General features: G+C 39.7%; 1 protein-coding gene across 1 annotated transcript in view; it reads right to left on the bottom strand.

Moving 5' to 3' along the window:
- CCDC170 (coiled-coil domain containing 170) overlaps positions 1-19,403 on the bottom strand; it is a 724,401-nt gene that overhangs the window by 72,481 nt on the left and 632,517 nt on the right. The window contains exon 9 of the mRNA XM_044088859.1: positions 13,348-13,590. Coding sequence (XP_043944794.1) covers positions 13,348-13,590 — 243 coding nt within the window. The remainder of the gene's footprint in view (positions 1-13,347; positions 13,591-19,403) is intronic.

The raw sequence follows: 19,403 nt of genomic DNA, 5'->3' as shown, positions 1-19,403 counted from the left end.
AGGAGGGCTAATTCGGTCAAGCAAAGGCAGCCTTGAGGTTAGCATAGCCTCCAAGGTGAAAGATAACCATAAGACCTTCTACAGCTATGTCAGAAACCTCAGGGTAGCACATAGCAGTGTACTGAACTGCGGGTTAATGATGCCACATTCACTAAGCCTGGCAATATAGCGAACCTGTTAGCAAACAAATTCAGTTCTAACTTTACCTCCAACCATCCCGCAAAAAGTACCCTCAAAATGAATAAACTCAAGAATAACTAGGGGAGTATATACTGGCTGCACTCACTAAAGCCAAGAACACGTCCTCAGTGGGCACCAATAACATCCCAGGATGACTCTTGAACAGTCTAAAATATGACTTATCAGGACCTCTTGAGTCATCATTTAACTATAGTCTTAAAACAGGCTTTGTGCCACGTGAATGGAGTACTGAAATGTTCATCTCCCTTTATAAGGGTGGAACTTCAACAGATCCAGGAAACTACTGACTCATTAGTCTGACTAGTCTTAGTCACAAAGCCATGGAAATAATTATCATGGAAATTGTCAACAAGGACATAGTAGACCTCCAGACACTGGATCCATCCCAGTTTGACTTTGTCAAAGGAAGGTCATGCTTACTGTATCTGGTGAACTTCTTTAAAATGGTCACAAAGGCAACAGAGGTGGGAAAATGGTGCATACTGCCTACCTAAAGCTGGCTAAAGCAATTGATGCAATAGCTCAGTAGGGTATTGTCAATAAACATATGGAAAAATATATAAACCTCTTTATAACAAGCTGTATAGCTAGCTGACTCACTGATACAACTCCTGAGGTTATAACTGGTGACACTACTTCTACAAAGAGGCGAGTCATCAGTGGCATCTCCTAGGGCTCAGTGCTAGGCCCACTCATCTTTGGCATCAACTTCTCGAATGTCAAAGCAAATGTCAAACGCTTCTGGTTAACCAAGTTTGCAGACGATTGCAAACTGAGAGCAGTCATTGAATCCCCCAAGATGAAAACAACCTTCAGGAAGGAGTAACACAGACAAACGGTGGGTACCAAAATCTCATTACCAAGAAATGCTTTATAGTAACTTTTTGGAAGTCTGACACCTAGAGTAACTAAGTCATCAATAAAACACCCCTAAAAGTTGTTTCACTAGTTAGAGATCTGTGAACTTTCCAACCAACATGTGTCCAAGGTAATAAGAAAATTCTTCTGTGTTGCTCAACTTATAATCAAAGGCATGGCACTTGCATCCAGACAGACTGTACTCAGCCCTCATCAGACCCATCATAGAGTATAGTGCCCCCTTTGGTATGTACCTGACTAGACACATGCAGCAACACTGGAACATCCACAAAGGTTCCTTACAAAAATAATAGAGGGAGTAAACACAACATCCTATGCTGATCACATCAAAGACCTGTTTCTTCACATACAGACTTCTGAGAGATGATCTTTGCCTGACATACAAGGCATCCCTGAACCTTGTTTTGATGAACCTCCTGCACATCCAGAAAACAAACAGCATCAGAACTATGAGACTGAAAGCCCTAAATTTTGCTTGAGACATAAACAGGGCATGTTGGAGAGACAGATATGTTTCTCAGAGAATTACCATTCGTGTGAAGCAGAATTCCTCCCTATCCCTTTTTAAGTGTAACTTGGACCAATGGATGGATAACTGGAAATTCGCCCATGGTCTGTCACCTATGTCTCTGAAGGACAGAGGCAGTCAGTAAATCACCCTCTTATATAAATCAAATTTGTGGTTCACATTTGGGTTGCATGGCTAAGCCTGTATGAGTCCTAGTTGTTGGTAGCCTAATACACCTACATCTAGTATATACCTATTTAATTATCAATGGACTCTAAGGTTTTCTGGGTCTAGTCTGTGAGTTGATGTTTATGCTGGGTTTTGATACTCTGTTTGCTGGTATTGTGTTGCTCCTCTTGCAGGAAGAGAGAAAAGATTTTAGCTTTATTTGTTGTTTTCCCTGCCCAAGCAGAAATGCAAATGCAGCATACCCAATTTTCTGTGAGATAGGCAGTTTGAAACTGGGAAAGGTAACTCATCAAGCATATATCTCCTTTTTTGTATATTTCCAGATAGCATCCTTAGCTCCTTATAGCAGCTAGGCATTTTTGATGGAGCTTCCTTAACTAAATATCTTACCAATTAACAATATGTATCATTAAAGAGAGCACTGCATATGTAATGACATTAAAATAAGGTTGTTCATCACTACTGTCCTGTAGTGGAAATAGTAATTCATTGTTTGCCTTTTGTTAATTTTTTTTGCATAATTACATTCATATTTTCAAAACTGTGAGAACTACATTTTGAGGGACCTGGTAGAAGACAAAAAAACTCTGTCGTTGTCCACATACAATGCAGATACTGCTATCTACTAGTGATTTTGAAGACATGCAATATTCGCATATGTGCTATTTCTAAAACCAAGTGACTTACTAACAGCTGCAACCTTAGATAATGCTGATGAAAATTGTTATTGATATTTGTAAAGTAAATTGTGTATCTTTTCTTTTTAAAGTTGAACATCTTAAAAGAGATATTCAGTGTTATTTGCATTGCTAATTATACAAGTAAGCCTTTTCTTCCACATTCTGTAAATATCTCGATAAATAAGCATTCAGAAAATATTTTTTGTTGTCACAAGAAAGCTCATGTCTGTCTAGTACTTTGACAATATAAGTCCATCATGCAACAATTAGTTTGCAAAAATACACTGAAGAGAAATATATTATTTTTGCTTTGTGTATATTATACTATAAGAGTAGATGGAAGTGTAGTGCAGTGAAGCCACTTAGCTTGAGATCCAGAGTCTACTACTCAAGAGGAGGGCAGGCTAGAAATGGCGTGGGAATTGTGGTGAGAGAGAGGCTTCAGAAAGCAGTGAGGGATATCATCAGAATTAGTGACAGACTCATGGCAATCAGACTCCAGTGTAATGATAGGGCAGTATTCATAATCTCAGCCTATGCCCCACAGCAGGGTTGTGATAGTGAGGAAAGGAGTGCATTAAAATAGCAGTTGCAGGACTCACTAGATAAAGCTTGACAATATGAATTGGTGCTGATAATGGGTGACTTGAATGCACAGATTGGGACAGAGGATATGAGGACTACCTGACTCCACGTGGTTTGGACAACAGAAATAAAGGAGAGGCCATTCTAGACTTCTGTCTGGCAAATGGCTTGATAGTAGCCAACACATGGTTCAGAAAGACAGACAGTCACAGGCTCACAAACAAGAGTGATCAACATGCAACTCAGGTAGATTCCTCTTAGTAAGGAAAGTGCACTGATATAGAATCAATGATTGCAAAGTCATCCCCAGTGAAACAGTCGGCCCACAGCATAAACCACGGTTTGCCACAATCATCTGTAAGCAGTGGTCAGAGAAGGCTCTAAGGTCAACAGAGACCAGGCTGAAGACCTGGAAGTTGACTGGAGAGAACGTACAACAGTTTAAGGAATTACTCAGGGCTCTAACACCCCAAGAAGTGGAGGAAATAGGTGGAGTTGAAGAAGAATGGCAGCACCTCAAAACAGCCTTGTGAGGACTGCAGTACTGATATGTGTCCGAGCCAGGTATGGAAATAAGGTACATAAGGAAAGCTGGTGGTGGAATGCAGAAGTCAAAGAAGCATTCAAAAGAAAGAAGGAATGCAAGAAAAAGTGAAAGATAGACAAGACTAACCAGGCTAGGAAGGAATATTGGTTGGCTAGCAAAGAATCTAAGAAAGGAGTTGCAATAGCAAAGAACAGGGGATTGGAGACACTCTACCAGCTTCTGGAAAGGGACTCAGTAGGTAGCAGAAAAAATATATCAGGTTGCAAGGCAAAGACAGAAAGATAAAGATAGTTATACACCCTTCATAAGGGATGTCAGCAACAACCTGCTCACCAATCCACAGGACATCAAAGGCAGATGGTATTTTCAGCAGCTTCTGAGTGAAGAAAACCCCACAAAAGCTGTACTGTCATAGACATAGCCTATGATGAGAGAACAGGAGTAGCCCACCCTAGAAGAAGTAAGAATAGCACTAAGGAAAATGAACTCAGGGAAAGCAGCATGCTCAGATGAGGTCACAGCAGATATGATAAAGATGCTGGGTGAGATTGGGGAGAAATGGCTCCTGAGGGTACTCTTGGCAGTGTGGAGAGAAAGGCATATGCCAGATGACTAGAGAATAAGCATACTCATGCCAGTGTAGAAGAACAAAAGGGATATCCACAACTATGAACAGTACAGAAGTATCGAACTCCTGTCACATTGCATGAAAGTTCTGGAGAGGGTGACTGAAAAACAGATATGCAGACTAGTAGAATGTAAGATGGGAGATGAGCAGTTAGGATTCAATTCAAGATGCAACACAACTGACCAGATGTTTGCAGTGAGACAGATAGTTAAGAAGACACTAGAGATGAGGAAAGAGTCCAACTGGGCATTACTAGAGTTGGAGAAAGCATATGACAAAATCCAAAGAAAGATGATTTGGGTAGTACTTTGGTGGTTCAAGGTCCAAGAAACATTGGTAGAATTAGTGCAGGCTATGTAGAAGGACCCAATGACTCAAGTACAAACAGTGTTTAGTCTCACAGAGGGGTTTCCAGTGACAGTAGGTGTGCGCCAAATTAGATTCCATATTAGCATCCCAATGTTGTACATTTATTCCAGACAAAACAGAATCTGTAAAAATACATTTAGAAGTGATTGCACAAGTGTCTCAACATACTAGAAAAAACTGGAATGATGATTGGAGTAAATGGTTTAGTAATCTATTTACAGGACGGACAGGAAAAATCACTGTATTTTTAATTTCTTTTATTGTTATTGTAATGCCTGGTTGTCTATTATTTACATGTATTAAAGTCTGCTTAGCAAAAGCTAGTCAAGTTACTGTTGTTAATTGTCATAATGAAAAAGTATTATCAAATAATGCTGAATTTATTTCCCTAGTTTAAAATAAAAAAGAGGGAATTGTTAGAGTGTGCTCAACAATACACTAAGGTTGAAAGTAACTTTGCTACAAATATGCAACATAAATAAGGTATAAGATAAAGCTTGCTTAAATGTAGAAATAGAGTTTAGCAATATGTGATCAACATCCATACTAAATGACCGTGGCTTGGAAAATAAGGAATCTGCTGAATGGACATTTTTCCCTTACAGACATAAAAACAGGATGTATGCAAGAGCAAAAATGCAAAATCTGCTTTTAAAGAACACTGTGAAAAACATGTTTTTCTGCATGGACAACAGGACATGCTTATGACACTGTTACAATCTGTTTCCTTGGCACAAGAACAGATGTTCTTATACAAAAGACAAAAAACAGAATGTTCACACTGTCAGAAAAGCTGAAAAATAATATTATTAAGTCATCAGTTTGCGTCAGCATCTGCAACAATTAGTATTGTATCTACAGGATGAGCAATTCTCCAAAATAGAATACCAAGAGGAAATGCATATGTATGTGCATGACTAAAATTGTATATAAAGATCTGTATGAATCCAGTTATGTTAGGGGTATTGGTAGAGACACATTTGTCTCGAGGTAAATGTTATATCTCTCACATCATCTGTGCTATATGAGAAGTAAAGTGGAACAGTACTTTAAGCTGCAACGTTATTCCATTTGGTTTATTATAAAAAGTTATTTGTTACTGCTCTAAGTTGATGCTGCAAAGTATATTCTCTCATCAGTGTATATTCTGCAAGTTTCTGTATGCAACAGACTGTGAATGCAAATATAACCAGACTTTGATTTCAGCAGAATCCAGCAAGCAAGACTGAGTGTCTTAAGAAGACTTGAACTCTATCACAGTAAGCAGCACCATATAATTTTTCACAGGGTTCAACTCTGAGCCCAGTGCTGCTCATACTGGTGATGGACTACATTAGCAAACAGGTCAGAAGGGACAGATCAACAATGTTGCTGTTTGCAGACTATGTGGCATTACAGGCAGACTCTGAGCAAGAACTTCACAAAGGATAGGAGAATGGAATGCAAAACTGAAGGCACTTGGGATGAAACTAAGCACAGATACGACAGTGGTAATAGCAGCAAATGGAGGAAATCAGAAGAAGCTGAGAATTCAGATAGAAGGGAAGACAGTGGAATAGGTAAATGCCTTCAAGTATCTGGGAGGGGTGGTTGAGAAGAAGGGAAGTCTAAATGAAAAGGTTAAAGCTAGAATCAACTGGCATAGACTCTCAAGTGCAGTCTATGACAGAAGAATGCCAAAGAAGAAGACAAAATGGTGCAGCTAGTACTACTGTATGGTACAGAAACCTGGGCAGTAACAGCAGAGTGGATGAAGAAACTAGAGGTGATGGAAATGAAGTGCCTGAGAAGGGTGGTACGATGCACACAGTGGGACAGACAAAGAAATGAGGACTAAAGAGCAGAATGAAAGTAGCTCCAATTTCAGATAAAAATCAAAGAGAATAAATTATGGTGGTTCAGATGTATGCAGGAAAGTAGAAGACAATTTGGTAAAGAAGATTTGGAACAGACAGGAAGATGGTAAGAGAAAACGAAGACATCCAGCAAATAGGTGGATGGATTATGTGAGAGAAGATCTGCAACAGTCAGGTATGAATGTTGAAGAAGGCAGGAGTGTGGCATTGAATCAAGAGAGATGGCGACAGTTAACATGATAGTCTGACCCCATGTAGAAAATGAGAAAAAAATGGGGCTGATGATGATGATGATACTATAAGATTCTGAATGATTGTTATCATTGTATATAATATATGCACATAATAACATGTAACTATTATGTAATTATCTTGTTTTCTCCGGTCTGAGACTGAAATGGGTCCAATGGCATCAGTGCTCTACTCCAGTTAACACATTCAAAATAAAATAAATAAATAAAACAATTGAAATTTGCTCCCTCCAGTTCCATTCCTTGTTCATCACATTTGGAATCTTCAGAAAGAGAAGAATTTCTTTTTCTCTTACTAGTAAAAGTAGAATGTGAAGTGTTAAGGGCCTGAACTAAGCCCTGAGCCAAGCCCAATAAACCTTCCTTCCTTATCTAGGGTAACAGAGGTAGGTGAAGGCAAATGTGTAACTCTGTGCTTCTTTTTACCAGGAATATCCACAGAAGCAGCCCAAATCATGTCAGGGACATTACCATGGGAAAAGGTCATCTTAGTCCAACCAGGCAGAGAAGTATTCACCATTCATTCCTCCCAGACAAATAAGACTGCTTCTTCCATGCCCACAGAGGGCACTCAAACAGCCACAGAGGATGTATCTAATCCCTGTTCCATGGTGGTTGAAAGGACTACACCAGAGGAAGCTAGGGAAGAAGAAGAGTGGTCTGTAGAATGCAATGGCCACTGCAAAGAAGCAGCCTGCTGAAGTATCAAGGCTGTCTAATTGTATCCCTGTATGCAGAGGAAGTAAGAACCAAGGAACATGTAACCTGCATGGACAGAACAAACACTGATGCTGCCTCAGGAACAGTCTATGTAATCTAGGTATGCCTGACCTGAATCTAGCCACCTCACATCTGCAGCCTTCTATGACCATGGACAGCTAAATCTGTAAAGGCTGTCATGATGATTGTTACCATCTGATGCGTGGATGCACCTGTGTTAGACACTAATGACCTGAGCAACCACTTCTTCTCCCTGACCTATATTCCATGTCATTGTGAAGGCACTGGATGTTATCTTGTAGGCTATGCAGGTATTGCACACTGTCCCACTGGCAATGCAGCACACTCATTAGCTCTCCTGTGTTATGGGTAACAAGATGTTTTTGCTTGGATGACTGACTGCAAATATGCTGAATTAATACCAGATGTTGCATTCAAAGGCTTTGTGGACTACCACTTCTTTCCACCCTGTGGAGTGTACACCAACATCAGAGACAGCATGACTCACAGATGACACCTCAGCTGGTTACTCCTGTACAGTATATTCACAGAACATCTACCAAGTGCTGGTGATGATGGGGTTTTGGCCTGCCCTGCTCAAGTTCTTCACACATCTGATATGTTGATGAGGCTTCCACTATTTATGTTTCTGACAATGCCACTGAGCTGTCATATCACATCACATGTATAATATCATCATCATTAGGCATAGGTGGCCAGCTTAGATTGGGCATGTGCTCTTCCACTGCGCTGGCCCTCCACCAGTGGAACTTTTGAAAGCATAAAAGCAAAATATTTCATGTAGCCTTGAAAAATGCTTCCCGTCCTGGTGGGAATACTGTTATATGACAAACTGTGGGAATACCATGGAGACACCCACATACTTTGTTGTGCAGGGAGTTGCAGTTGCACACCAGAAGTAACTAGAGGACAGATATACTCCCCAGGCCTCCTCTGAAAATGGGTTACTGACCCACTGGATTTTCCCAGTCAACAAATGTCAATAAATACAGAAGCATCCTGCTGAACAAGTCTTTCCACACACACACACACACACACACACACACACACACACACACACACACACACACACACACACACACACACACACACACTGCAATACTCTGTATGGCAATATGACAATTAGTATTAACCTGGTGCATCCCTTACAGATAGCTATGCATTCATCACAAACTGAAATCCAGGCAATCACTGAGTATGACCATCCCCTCTCCCACCCAGATAGGGACAGCAGAAACTCTTCTGCCTCTACAAGCATCTTCTATGTTGATGGTCCATTACCTGTGGTGGAGATATCATTACCAATGCCCATGCCTTTTTCTTAGCATGCAATACCATATTGTGTCCCCATCACTGAAGCAGTAAACATTCCAAAACTTGTACTATTCTGTACCATATCCCTTACCTGAAAAACACTCTAATCTGTTTCTAGACTAACACAATACCTAACAGAGATTATCTTACTCTCATCCTTCCTATACCTTTACCCTATTTTATGCCACTATGGGCATTTATTTACTTCTCAGTTATACTAAAGCATAAATGTATTACAACTTTATATCTACTAATATTTTGAAGGGAAAAAAAAAATATATATATATATATATTTGTATTATTTTGTCCTACTTGTATATTCTACTAGAGTACTGACTGTATATTCTTCTAGTTATCCCATGCCATGTAAATGGTCCTCTGTACTACTTATAAATGTTAAGAATTGCTTTGTACTGTTTTCATCTAATATTGTATTGTATCATGGAGCTTTTCTCCCGGGCCTCCGCTGAAAATGGACCTGTGTCCAGTCGGACTTTCCCGGTTAACAAAAATAAAATAAAATAAATAAAATAAAATAAATTTATTTTGCACTTTTGTCAGCCAGGATTGTCCAAATGGGCATGAGTACACCTTTTCAGAGGAGACACAGGGAGAAATATTTCCCTTGACAAATAATAATATGCTATGCCAGGTTTACATTGCAAATAGCAAGAGTAATATATAGTAAAAGAGTATTTACATAGATAAGCAAAGCATTACATGCAAGTCTATAGGTATAAAATTCACATCTTTATGTAAATGCAAGAAAAAACAAACACATACATTTACACTGTAGCATTTCATGTTGCATAAAATCACTTATTTGAGAAGGTTGATGGTTTATGGTCATCCAGGGCACTGATATCCTGTACCCTTCCCTTCTACAACTGCTCCTGAAAAGACTTGTACATATTTAGCTTAGATGCATTTACCATGTGTGCAGAAGGCCTGCAGTAACACCTTACATTCCTGTGTAGTGAACTTTTCCAGTCATTAGCTCCCACGTCTGCCCATTAGTAGTGGATTACACATTAATCAGTATGTGCATGGCTGAGTATGGATGTCCCATATGGGTATATGATGCTTCTCCACCCCATAAGGTGTCTGCTTACCTGTCCTGTACCATGGTTTGACACTACTCCCATCAAGTATGTAATGTACCCATGGGCCTATTATAATGCCACTACTTCCTATATCAGTGCATTGAATCTCTGTAATATTATACTCAAATTGTCACCCAAAACATAACTTACAAACCTCAATTGATGTAGGAGGCCACCATGCTCTGTATGCCATGTTCTGCCATTGTGTGCATTGTCACTGATGACTTCCAACCCACAGCCTGGTATGACAGTGTCATTTCATTTGATGTGTTCCCACATCCACATATAGCAGTTATAAGATAAACTTGTTAATGCCATCCATCATGGGTGTTCAGTACAGTGTAGTCTGGCATTACCAGGTGGCTAATATGCCCTCAGTGAACTCATTTTGCCAATTTCAAAATTGAATGTCTTGATTCCACAGTTTCTCATATTATCACCATCTTTAACATTATGGTGATGTCACTTTTTAGCATGTTAATTCAGGCTTTGTAGCACATCTATTCCATTAATAAGGGATCTTACCATGGCTGTCTCTGACTACGTGTACACAATGTGCAATCAGCATATGCTGTGCTTTCCAACTCATCCTTACCCATCCTGGGAGTGTGCACTATATACTTGTGCATAGTGTAATTAATATATACTGCATAACCATTTTGTAGCCTCACTGATAAATTATGGTCTATGTCACATGATATCTGAGTGCACATCCATGCTCACAGAGCTACCCTTTTTTTCCATGAATGGACCTGTCTGAGTGCCAAGGTTGCTTCAGGAGCTGAGAACAGCAGGTCTCCTGCTCAGGGCCCAAAGAACAGTAAGATGTTATTGTTCTTTCTCCACAGTGTTTTCTAGGTGCACTTCCTTGTCCATTATGATGGGCCTTTGTGTCTAGCTTGCCAGGACAGTGAGTGATCCCATTGGCACCATCCATTCTGTTGAGCACTGCAGATATTGCTATAGCGACCTGAATGGAATCCCCCTGTAGAGCTTAGTCAGTGGGAAATAGAGACTCGAGACAGAGTGCCAGAGTTTTATTGAAAGCAACTTTTTCTCTCCTTTTTTAGCTCAACTCTGTTCATATTTGTTACTTTGCCTTACAGTGTTTGGAAGAGCATAGGATTACACATGAAGGATGCCTCAGAAAGCAACAGTGATGCTTCAGGTAGCAAGGTAAATATATCATGTGCACTACTACACTGTGCAACCTTCATAGTATGTGTAACATATGTGTGTGTACTAATGTGTTCTCTTTTTGTTTGTATTTCCTTCAGCAGATCCAGTTGTAAAGAAAGGCAGTAGAGCAGTGGTGGTCACCTCAGAATGTACTGCTTGGCACTTCTGGTGCTTTGACAGCAGTCATTTCCAGGCCTTCCTCTCAGCAGGTAGGTGAAGGTCATCCTGTGAGCATTTCTCAATACAGGAGAGGAGGCTGCTCTTCTAATAGAGTCCATGATGGGCCCTATTGTGTTCACCAAGCATCAGTTGCATAGACAACTGACATATGAGGTATACCAACAGCTGGATATCTGCCTCATGATCATGAATTACCTTTTCACATGGCTGGCTGAGTCTCAAGACTGCCAGGCCCCGACCATCAGATCTCCAGAATGGCCTGCACGTGATGCATGCCACAAAGGTAATGTCTGTGTGGACTGACCCTTTGGCTGGTGTAGCATCTATTATGTACCCTGCCCTATTCTCACATCACTGTGTTACCCCACCTTATGTGTCACTCCTCATGTCTTGATTGTCATCCAGTCCTCCCTACCACCAAGTGTTCACACTCTGTCAGTGTATGTCTTTCCACTGCTGTAACCATCTGTTGTGTCAGTACCATCTCTGTATGCCTAAGTCTGCATTTTATGTTGGTTTCTGTACCCTGCAACATACCCTTTGCCCTTCATCCCTTCTATGGCCATTTCTATGTTCCCCAGCTACCCTCCTCTTCCTGTTCTTGAATGAGAAGCAAGGGCCTTTCCTAGCAAAGAAAACTTCTTATGTTTATCCTTGTGTGTTTATCTCTGCTTGCTACTCCTCCTTTTCTAAATATCCTATTTCCCCCTTTCCACCCCATTTATTTGATGAACTGTATTGTCATTTTGCTGTGCTTGCCCTCCTTGGGCTTTTTGTCAGTGTTTACATAGCAGTAATAAGGAGCATCTCCACAAGCATGACATCTAATAGTCTCATACCTACAGACTTCTGCGATGCCTCCTTCTCCAATCATGTGCATTCTAATAGCACAACTACTCTAGTGAACCTGCGTAATGACACTTGTTCCCATAACATACATCTACTAATTTTGTTTGCAGCTCATTTCACTAACTACTAACGTTATTCAAGTCCTGACTCATATCTAAGCAGCTATGGATTGTGCTACAGCATCCTTGAAATGTAGTGCTGCACAGCTGCAAAGTGCTTGTTTATGAATACTGGTTAATATCTCATACTTCTTACAATAAAATAGCACTGTGCCCCACTGCTGCAGAAAAAATGAAGATGCAGCAGGTGCTGGATTCTAAGAATAGTACATTATATTAGTACAGTTCTTGTTTAGATACCTACACACACACACACACACACACACACACACACACACACACACACACACACACACACATACAATATATATTACAGTCAAAAAACTTATATATTCATATTATTTTATGCAGTATGTTACATAGTTCTACTGCAACCTCTGAATGTATTTATTCTAGCTCTAATGTTCCTGCTACCCTGGAAGAAATGGTATGACAACATTCAATGTCTGTCACTGTTCCTGCCGCATCACTTACTCCACAGTCAATAAAAGTTCCGCAAACACACTCAGGTCCTCAAACTACAACTATATTGACACTATATATGTCATTCTATATGACATGATGATCAACACAGACTTGCAGTCAAACACCATTCTCATAGGCAGTACTGGCACAAATCATTACTAACATGTTGTAGCTCAATATTTTTAGATTAGAAATGTTGCACTCAAGAAGCAGTATTTCTTCCCTATCTCCATCAGCCAAGTCATAAGTAAGGAACCTACAGCAAGTGAATGGGATAAGACTGCAGTGCATTCATCTTAAGAAATGCATCCTACACCTACACTGCAGTTGCTACACACAAACACACACACACACACACACACACGCACACACATGCACACACGCACACACACACACACACACACACACACACACACACACACACACACACACACACACACACACACACACACATAATGGTTCCATATAGTAATTTTTCTTCTGGTCAAATTTTCAGGGTCTGTTTGTTTTTGGGACTGACAATTAAAAATATGTTGTGTAGGCATGTTTTTGTAGTATGATTTCAAAGGAAAAGCAAATATTACTGCAATTTTTAACTATTTTTATTTTTCAATTTGCTTGTGTAATATACATTTGACCACAACAGAATGAGTCAATTTCTTGAATTTAAAGAAGCACTAGACAGGGAAATCTGACCAGCCTACCTTTAGCTCATTGGTATCAGCCAACTTAGCTTTAATCTCTGTGTTTGATGTCTGAGCTACATTTAGCTCTTTCTGGAGCCGCTCCACTTTCTTTTGTAGCTTCCTGACTGTTAGGTTGGCCTCATCTCTTTCCACAGCTAAGGCAGTGCGTGTCTGCTTCTCTTCCTCTAGTTGGGCAATTTTCTTCCTCAGAAGATCCATATGTAACTCCTTGCTTTCCAATTTCTCTTTCTGGGTCTTGAGCTTATGTAGAAAAGGACTTTGTTAATGCACAGGTGTATTGTTGCTAGTTTACTGATAGTGTTTCAAAAATTATCCTCAAACAGTCAAACAGAAAAAAAACACTGGCAAATTCCAGATACCCATTACAAAAATGTTAAGCATTTTCATCTCACTTACATCCACAAAGACTTCATCAGAACAGTTAGCAAAACCACAGGTGAAAATATATTGCACTTAATAAATCATGCGATAAAAAAAACAGTGAACACTTGTATCTTGAACCAGACAGCCATAATGATCAACATTTTATTTATGCTTTGTTAGTGGGGTTAGTCCTATGCCTAGTACAGCAGATTTGCAGTAGAGACCCAATGTGGCATTCTTACTATGGGGGAATTTGGCCAGGCACCTGGGAAGTGTCCCTGCTCTTTTCTCTAGCTGGCAGCAGAGGGCTGTTACCAATGGAGGAGACTGAAGATATTAGAGTAGCGGTGTCACAGAAATGCTGTCATCTGCAGACTCACAGGTTTCTCACATATCTAGTTATTCTAATAGCATTGTGGTTGTTTCAGATGGTAGTATGGAAAATGAGATTTTGCTACAACTTATGGAGTCTGACAAACCAGATGATGTTTCTGCTGTGTCACTGCAATATGTATAGATGATTGTCAAGAAAGTGCTATTGTGAGTGCACAGTCTGAGAATTAAAGAGGAAGGAGGACAAGGAGACCTGGTGGTGGAATGAAGTACAGGAGAGTATACAGAGAAAGAGGTTGGCGAAGAAGAAGTGGGATTGTCAGAGAGATGAAGAAAGTAAACAAGAGTATAAGGAGATGAGGTGCATGGCAAAGAGAGAGGTGGCGAAGGCTGAGGATAAGGGGTATGAAGAGTTGTATGAAAGGTTGGACACTAAGGAGGGAGAAAGGGACCTGTACCTATTGGCTAGACAGAAGGACCAAGCTAGTAAAGATGTGCAGCAGGAAAGGGTGATAAAGTATAATGAGGGAAATGTACTCACAAGCGAGGAGAGTGTGTTGAGCAGATGGAAAGAGTACTTTGAAGGGCTGATGAATGAAGAGAATGAGAGAAGGTTGGATGATGTGCGGATAGTGAATCATGAAGTGCAGTGGACTAGCAAGGAGGAAGTAAGGATAGCTATGAAGAGGATGAAGAATTGAAAGGCTGTTGGTCCAGATGACATACCTGTGGAAGCATGGAGGTGTTTAGGTGAAATGGCAGTGGAGTTTTTAACTAGATTGTTTAATGAAATCTTGGAAAGTGAGAGTATGCCTGAGGAATGAAGAAAAAAGTGTTTTGGTACCGATTCTTAAGAATAAGGGTGATGTGCAGAGCTGTAGTAACTACAGAGGGATTAAACTGATCAGTCACAGCATGAAGTTATGGGAAAGAGTAGTGGAAGCTAGGTTAAGAAGGGAGATGATGATTAGTGATCAACAGTATGGTTTCATGCCAGGAAAGAGCACTACAGATGCGATGTTTGCTCTGAAAGTGTTGCTGGAGAAGTACAGAGAAGGTCAGAAGGAGTTGCATTGTGTCTTTGTGGACTTAGAGGAAGCATATGACAGGGTGCCTAGACAGGAGGTGTGGTATTGTATGAGGAAGTCGGGAGTGTCAGAGAAGTATGTAAGAGTGGTAAAGGATATGTACGAGGGTAGTGTGACAGCGGTGAGGTCTGCGATGGGAGTGACAGATGCGTTTAAGGCGGAGGTGGGATTACATCAAGGATCAGCTCTGAGCCCTTTCTTATTTGCAATGGTGATGAACAGGTTGACAGACGAGATCAGACAGGAGTCCCCATGGACTATGATGTTTGCAGATGACATTGTGATCTGTAGTGAGAGTAGGGAACAGGTGGAGGAAACCCTGGAGAGGTGGAGACATGCTCTAGAGAGAAGAGGAATGAAGGTCAGCAGGACTAAGACAGAATATATGTGTGTGAATGAGAGGGAGGATAGAGGAATGGTGAGGATGCAGGGAGTAGAGATGGCAAAGGTGGATGACTTTAAGTACATGGGATCAACAGTTCAGAGTAATGGTGAGTGTGGAAGAGAGGTGAAGAAGAGAGTACAGGCAGGATGGAGTGGGTGGAGAAGAGTGTCAGGACTGCTTTGTGACAGACGAGTACCAGTAAGAGTGAAAGGGAAGGTCTACAAGATGGAAGTGAGACCAGCTATGTTATATGGGTTGGAGACAGTGGCACTAATAAAAAGGCAGGAATCAGAGCTCGACGTGGCAGAGATGAAGATGTTACGATTTGCACTGGGTGTGACGAGGATGGACAGGATTAGGAATAAGTATATTAGAGGGTCAGCCCAGGTTGGAAGGTTTGGAGACAAAGCCAGAGAGGCAAGATTACGTTGGTTTGGACATGTTCTAAGGAGGGATGCAGAGTATATTGGGAAAAAGATGCTAAGAATGAAGCTGCCAGGTAACAGGAAAAGAGTAAGGCCTAAGATAAGGTTTATGGATGTGGTGAGAGAGGACATGCAGTTGGTTGGTGGGACAGAGCACGATGCAGAGGACAGGAAGAAATGGAAACAGTTGATCTGCTGTGGCGGCCCCTAACGGGAGCAGACAAAAGAAGAAGAAGAAGAAAGAAGTGTAGGAGACAGACCACTATGACACTGGTGAACAGATATTGGAGACACGGCCAGCAATGTATGTTAGTCCTGCACAGTCTACTGCTCCAAGTGTAATAAAGACACAGTCTGCTGAAAAGATGCTGTCTTATGAGCATGTGGCACCTTCTTTCCAAAAGCAATGGGAAGAAAAGATTGTACAGCAGGAACTGAGAGAAAGAAGGCAGACAGTAGTTTGTCTGACAGATATTTTACTTGTGTCACTGTCAATGTACCACTAGGTTTTCTGTGAAAGACATTAGATCACTGATTTACTTAGAAAAAATGAATCATTCTATAAAATTACGTTTAAAGACTTCAGACTAACTGAGACATTCTTGATTTTATGTGACCAGAAGGCATTTTGTGCCCTTGGGCTGACTATGTACTTACTGAATGTAATTTGAATCAGATTTTTTTTAAACAACTGTGCATTTTTTGCCACTGGAACTAAGGACTATGAACTTATACACCATTTCAAAAAATAATACCATAATGTTTCTAATATTAAAAATGTTTGATGGCTGACCTGTTCTGAATTGCACATGAATGGGTTTGGTGTCTTTGACTATCAAAGATGGTAAACTTGTGAATATACCTATTGCAATTACTGAGAAATGCTATTGTTTGGGTCTATATTAGATCAGTGAATGCTTAAAAAAGCGAACGCTGATTGATCGAACTTATGTAAGCAAAATCTTACAATCTCAAACTGTCAGAACAGCGATTTTTTTCCCATGAAAAAAATCGCTGATCCAAAACACATACACACAACACAAGCACACCAAACAAACAGCAATCCATACACATACACCTAAAATCTGACACCTAACCATACACTAAACTATACACACACCACTAACTATCCACTTACCTTAATCCAAACCCTAACCCTAAGGTCCGTCACTATCACGCACTCACTTCACCCGCTCCCTAACCCTAACTCACCTAACCCACCCTAACCCTCACGTCCACACAATCGCACACATACCTAACCCGCGCCCTAACCCTAACACCTAACCCGCCCTAACACTCACATCCACACAATCGCACACTTACCTAAACCCGACCCGTAACTTTCCACCACAGCACTCTAAATACTGAAGCAACAGAAACGGACAACAAATTCTATCCCTAGGAAAAAATTCAGGTTTCTGTTGCTTTGATATTTTAAGCTTTCACTTATATAAGTTCGATCAATCAGCGGTCACTTTTTTAAGCATTCGCTAATCTAATATAGACCCTATTGTTTATGGATGACATGCATTTTATGGAAGAATTAAAACAGTATATGATAGTAAATATAAATATTTCTGTGACAGGAAACTTTAATTCTAATTTAAGGAAGAGACTAAAGAAGAATTCAAAATGCATCAAAGTATGTCAAGAAATGTTGGAAATGGGAGTTTACATGTAGGTAACAATAGACTTTATATACATGATAAACAATATCATGAAATTGATCAAGGAGTCATGTCAGTTACTAAAATATTTGCAAGGCAATCAACAACATGTTAGTTTCTCAGATCATGGTGCTATGTGGGTTGAAATATGATATATGAAATATGAAGAAAGGTAAAGGAAAAGAAGAGTTGACAGGGAAAATTGTGTTTTCAGATGTTAATAAAATTGCAAGGCGGAGACTATGGTATGATCATCAATGTATGACATGTCATATGCCATTTTTACATTGATGATCATAGCATAGTCTCTGCCTTTCAATTAATATGCAGTGTGAAAAAGCATTAAAAATCTGTTGATTATATAGCCTGACAGAAAGGTGAAGATAAACTATTAATATGTGGTACAAAAAAAGAATTAAAACTGTGTTGATAATATAGTTTGACAGAAAGGTGAAGCTAAATTATTAATATGTAGTGTAAAAAAGCATTTATTAGTGTTGAACATTACCATTTAAGGTAGATGTGAATGCTGTTTTTGAAGAATGTAGTATAGAATTAAAGGATAAACAATGAGAAGTAGAAAAACAAATGAATGTAACACTTTTTCTAACTTGCGCAGATGATTATGAACAAATATGTTTTCATACCATACACCTCCTCACTCCCCATTCTTTACTCACTTCCTGTCTTCCATCAATTTATCTCCCCTCTCTATATAAATTTGACATAACCATTTTTTCCTCACTTGACATTGCAATTCCTTTTCCTATTACGCTAAATTAAACTGCGGTGGTGGTGCTGCGGTAGCGTTGTTGCCTCACAGTAAGATGTTGTCCTGTTCGATTCTCAGCTACAGCATCTTCTGTGTGGAGACATGCATGAATGGCGTACCTTCGTTGAAGGTTGTGCGTCAGGGCTGGCAACTCGGCACGTAAAAATCTACTGCCAATCATTAGCGGACCGGAGTTCCGCTGTGGCGACCCCTAACAGGGAAAAGCCAAAAGACACAAACAAACAAATTACGCTAAATTACCTTTAATTTCTCTAAACTGGCTAAATTTTCTCTCAGTATTAATTTATTATCATATAAGTCATATCTATTTTTAACCAATGTTGTCACATTATGTCTAATTTTGTATAATTATTTAAACTGTAGATTTTTTTATTATTTTTGAAGCTTGTCAAATTATTGTTAATTTTTTTGTAATACTTTATAGCTTTCACCCCTAGGCCTCCTCTGAAAATGGGTACCTATCCAGTCAGACTTTGCCGGTAATCAAATGCCAGTAAATAAATAAATAAATAAATAAAATGATGTGGAAATTACTGCTAATAATAAGAGGTGAGCTAAATGATGTCTAGCACAGATGGAAAGTAAGAAAGACAAAGTTCGCTTTCAGCTGAGCAAAGAAAAAAGTAAAGGGCTTGAGGATAAAGTTACTAGAGAGGTGTATTTTACCATGTATGAGATGTGTTTTAATGTTGAAGTTTGGGAAACAGGATGTAATAAGGGAATAATGGGAGGACATTTTAATGGAAAACTATAAGTTATAGAAGCACAATGGGAGAACATTTGAAAACAGATAAAAATACTGCAATTATGAGGACAGATTTTCATATATCTTTTAAGAAAAAAACTAACTCGCTCTTAAATTTTATTAAAACTGGGATACATGGGGGGATTGTGTGGATTTCACAGTAAGAGAGAAAGAAAAAGAAGGAACAGTTGTGTAAACAGTATATATTCATCATGCAAGGCTTTATTTTTGTGATTATCGTATCGTTTGCTCTA

This window comes from Protopterus annectens, chromosome 1.part0, assembly GCF_019279795.1.
Source record: "Protopterus annectens isolate FY-2018-M chromosome 1.part0, PAN1.0, whole genome shotgun sequence".
NCBI classification, from domain to species: Eukaryota; Metazoa; Chordata; order Ceratodontiformes; family Protopteridae; genus Protopterus; species Protopterus annectens.
Note: the sequence above shows the minus strand (reverse complement) of the source record. Positions and strands in the feature narration are given on the sequence as shown.